The following is a 4,276-nucleotide window of genomic DNA, read 5'->3' on the forward strand; positions in this document are numbered from 1 at the left end:
AGCCGAAGTATCCCGCATCGACCAGCGGATGCCATGGGACACTGCTCGGCCACAAGCTGCGAATCCGCGAGTCTGCTTTTTTTTGGTGATTTGTGTCTAGATGCTTTCTTCTGTCCTGCCTTTAGGGGAAACAGGCTAAATTAATGTTCTTCTCTGCAGAGCTGGAAGTAAAACGGGGTAGGCCAGTTGCTCGGTGTTGTGTTTTAACCCAGCAGGCAACTGAAGGCCACCCAGCTGCTCGCGCTCCCCCTCCCTCAGTGGGATGGGGGAGAGAATCGGGGAAAAAGTAACCCCCGTGGGTTGAGATAAAGGCAGCTTAATAAAGCAGCAGAGGAAAAGAATAACAATAATGGTAAGAGAATATACGGAATGTACAAACAAGTGAGGCACAATGCAGTTGCTCACCACCCGCTGACCGATGCCCAGCAGCAATTGCTGCCCCTGGCCAACTCCCCCCAGTTTCTATACTGGACATGATGTCATATGGTCTGGAATAGCCCCTGGGCCAGTTGGGGTCAGCTGTCCTGGCCGTGCCCCCTCCCAGCTCCTTGTGCCCCTGGCAGAACAGGGGAAGCTGAAAAGTCTTTTCCTGGTGTGAGCCCTGGTCAGCAACAACCAAACCGTCAGGGTGCTAGCAACATTCTTATCCTAAACCCAAACCACAGCGCTATGTCAGCTACTGGGAAGAAAATTAACTCTATCCCAGCCGAAGCCAGGACACTTGGACAAAATTAAGGGGTCTTGCTGCAACGCAGGAAAAGCGTCGCTCCACATCATGCTAACCTGCGCTGTGGAACGGCAAACACGCTGCCTGCTTCTACTACTGTTGCAGTGAGGCCAAAACTTGCCTCAGACTGCCTGTTGTGAAGGAGGAATTACATTTTCATTCTTAATCTTGTTATCAAGGCAACACTTGATGGTTACATGGAGCTGTGTTCTTTGTCTTAATGATGTTTACTAACGGGTCTTAACTGGCATCCTTTATTTTCTTGAATTCTTTGGATTGGATGTCACGTTACTTAGAAGAATACTGTTCAGGCAAGGAAAACATGCCCAGAAAGAAGATGATGGAACTGGAGGATGGCTCTGACTGTGTGATACCTTGTGGCACCCTTCTGGGCTTTATCTAGTTCTTGCCTTTAATTTGTACAAAGAATTTGGGCGACAGGATGGCTGTCTCGCTGGCCTCTAGAATAGGCAAAGATCAAAAAAATAAATGCATGAGCTTTTTGCTCAGCCTCAAGTGATGAAGCACACGGAGAGTCGCGAGCTGCCCTAGGTGTGGTGACTCTGGCAGAGCTGTGCTCTGAGAAGCACAGGTAGCTGGGCTCACGTGATGGTTGTGTCTCAGGACACGCAGTTGTCCCCGTGCCTGCGTGCTTTGTCGACGTTTGTAGCAGCAGCACAGGCCGAGGGCGGGCATGGCCCTGGTTTGGTTGAGGTATTTCAGTGCTGACCCGAGGACTAATGTCGCATCTCATCTCTTTTCAGCGCGTCGTCTTCTTGAAGCAGCTTGCTACTGGCCTTTTGCTTGTTACAGGTGAAAAACTTCAGTGTGATGATTTTTGTTTGTCCTGGGTGGGGTTTGAGGGGGTGTGTTTTGGTTTTTAAGTTCAGGTTTGTCTCTGGGGTCAGTAGTGCTACAGATCTGCATGCAGGTTGTTTGGCACATCACGTGTTCGTGTAACTATGTGGAATCGTGTTTTGGGGCTTTCCAGGGCGGTGGAGGGGAGGTGATTAAGCTTCAATGCCTGGAAGAAACCAGGAAGCATTTTTTGGCTTTTCTAGAGGCTGTGGGGAAGGGCTTTGATAGTTCAGGTTTTAGCTGTAGGCATCTCTGAAGAAGCCAGTCATCTCCTACCCTACAAAAACTCGGAAGCAGTGGTTGTGGCCAGGAAAGCTAACCTTGTTCTCTCGTCTGTCTTCCCTCTGCCTTTAGGACCCTTGGTTGTCAATCGTGTCCCTCTGCGTAGGGCCCATCAGAAATTTGTTATTGCTACATCTACAAAGGTTGATATCACTGGAGTGAAAATTCCCAAGCATCTCACTGATGCCTACTTTAAGAAGAAGAGGCTGCGTAAGCCCAAGCACCAGGAAGGCGAGATCTTTGACACCGAAAAAGAAGTAAGGAGCATGATTGTTCATTCCTTATGAATGTCCTTGTTACTTAAAGCCAGGCTGGAAAGGGGGAAACACCATGAAACAAATGGACAATTTAATTTGAAGTGGTCCTCAGTAAAGTGAGGTAATGCCAATAAAATGAGTTAATACAGCAGTGTTGAGATAAACCCCTTCTAAATTTGGGGATTCTTTCCTGCTTATACCTTAGCAGAAGGGCAGCAGTGATTATTCCAGTTAAACGTCTTATGCTGTTACTGTTTTGATACTGCCAACAGCATGCTGCTGGCGCTGGTATCTGCAGCGTAAGCCAAGCAAGTGGCTTCAGTTCTCCCTGCCACCTCCGGTCTCCTACCACCTTTCCCATCTTTAGAACAAATGGAGAAAAGATTTCCTGAAAATGCCAGAACTCAGGGGTTTGCCCTGAATTTTCTCCTCTCTGTAGAAGAGCCTGAAGTCATTCTACAGGGTTTTAACGTTATTCTTTGTACTTCCTAGAAATACGAGATAACGGAGCAACGCAAGTCAGATCAGAAGGCAGTGGATTCACAGATCCTTGCACGGATCAAGAAGGTGCCTCAGCTCCGGGGGTACCTGCGTTCTACATTCTGTCTCTCAAATGGCGTCTATCCTCACAAATTGGTGTTCTAGCTTGTTCCGAAAACACCACATTAAATTTGAAGGGAGAAAAGCAAGGATTTCTGGTGTCTTCATTGCAATCCGTAATATTTGCAGAAATCTTGCAACGCGTGTTACTGAAGGGATTGGGAAAATGGTCGTGGGGTGAAATCCTGAGGGACTGTACGTAGATGACGAGAATTTTGAGTGTATAAGGGTTTGGGTGTGCGGGTTTTGTTTGGTTGGGGGTATCTGGGATTTTTTGGGGTTGGGTTTGTGTTTTATTTAGTATAACCAGAAAGGAATTAGCACTTGAATTTCAGCTTTCTTAACTTTGAATGAGTTAAGGACAAAAAAAAATCAAACCAATTTTCTTCTGGGAAAAGAGGATATACATACTGGCTTGGCTACCCAGAATAAGGGTCCAACCTGACATCTGCGCTGGCGTTATTTCTCTGCACCCTTACTGCTGAAACCAGGGCCTCAGGTGTCCTTTGTGAAGAACCAGGTCTTGGCAGCTCACCGCTGCTAGGTAACTCGCTGGCGTTTCAAAGCTTGCGTACAGCTTTGTTGAGATGGAGTTTCTGACAAACAGCTTTGCTCTGTCAGTCACCACATAAATTTTAGCAAATGCAGAAACTTTTTAGAGGCATTTCAGGAGCTGTGCCTTGCATTTTAAAGTGGAAACACTGGGCATGGTCTAGAGTTTTGCAGGGTAACATATTCCTGGAACCATAACAAAATTTGGAATGTTGGTCCCTTCCCAAATCCTGTATTTTTTTTTTTCCTGTTCTGTTTTATCCATGTGGGATGTAATGCTAATTTTAGTCAGGAAGAATACCTGCTTAGATCAAAAAGGAAGAGCATGATTCTTAATTCTGTAGGTTCAGAAATGGAATTCAAAAGCAGCAGCTGCTTCTGTGAAAGGCAAGCATTTTATGCTGGGAGACTTCTGGCATCTCAACATTTCTTCCTATCTCAGAAACCGGCAGAAAGGGAGTTGAGAAAGTTTGTCCTGTCTGTTTTTTCTCTGTTGAGGTCAGTTACCAGATATCTGTGAGAGGATGCTTGGGTAGCAGTAGCTCTGTTCTTACAGGAGCTGAGGATGTACATACTAACAAATCTGGCACGCTTGAGCTCTTTCTTAGCCAGACTTAGGCAGGAAACGAGGCTTATATAACTGCACCATCTGTCTTCCCATTAATTCTTTGCTGAAAGTAGCCGATAGGGTCAAACTTGATGGGGAGCAGAGATTTCATCAAATTCATACAAGCTTCATGAAAAGGGGATAGAAAAGGGAGCAATACCACCCGTGCTGAGGTGGGAGCCTCCCTGTTATGCACTAGGCATGTTCACTGGGAAGGAGGAATTGGGCTTCCAGTGCTCTGGAGCCAAGGAAAAAACTCAAAATGCCCCCAGAACACCTGGCCTGGTGGATTCTCGCACCAAGGGGCTGGCTGGCGTTGCAGAGTATGGAGGTCTGTAGCTCTGGTGACTCTTCCACCATCTTCCTCTTGATAATTAACGTGTTAAATATTAG

The 4,276-nt window shown here is 46.6% G+C and overlaps 1 protein-coding gene across 4 annotated transcripts in view; it reads left to right on the forward strand.

Moving 5' to 3' along the window:
* Positions 1 to 2,809, forward strand: part of RPL6 (ribosomal protein L6) — a 4,641-nt gene extending 1,832 nt beyond the window's left edge. For all 4 annotated transcript variants that reach the window (XM_035891711.1, XM_009636220.2, XM_035891700.1 and 1 more), the window contains 3 exons: positions 1,492 to 1,540; positions 1,940 to 2,124; positions 2,617 to 2,809. In XM_035891711.1, the coding sequence (XP_035747604.1) occupies positions 1,492 to 1,540; positions 1,940 to 2,124; positions 2,617 to 2,769 (387 nt within the window). In that variant the 3' untranslated portion in view covers positions 2,770 to 2,809. The remainder of the gene's footprint in view (positions 1 to 1,491; positions 1,541 to 1,939; positions 2,125 to 2,616) is intronic.
* The last annotated feature ends 1,467 nt before the right edge of the window (positions 2,810 to 4,276 follow it).

This window comes from Egretta garzetta, unplaced genomic scaffold (genome assembly GCF_000687185.1).
Source record: "Egretta garzetta isolate BGI_Z169 unplaced genomic scaffold, ASM68718v1 scaffold330, whole genome shotgun sequence".
Lineage (NCBI taxonomy): Eukaryota > Metazoa > Chordata > Aves > Pelecaniformes > Ardeidae > Egretta > Egretta garzetta.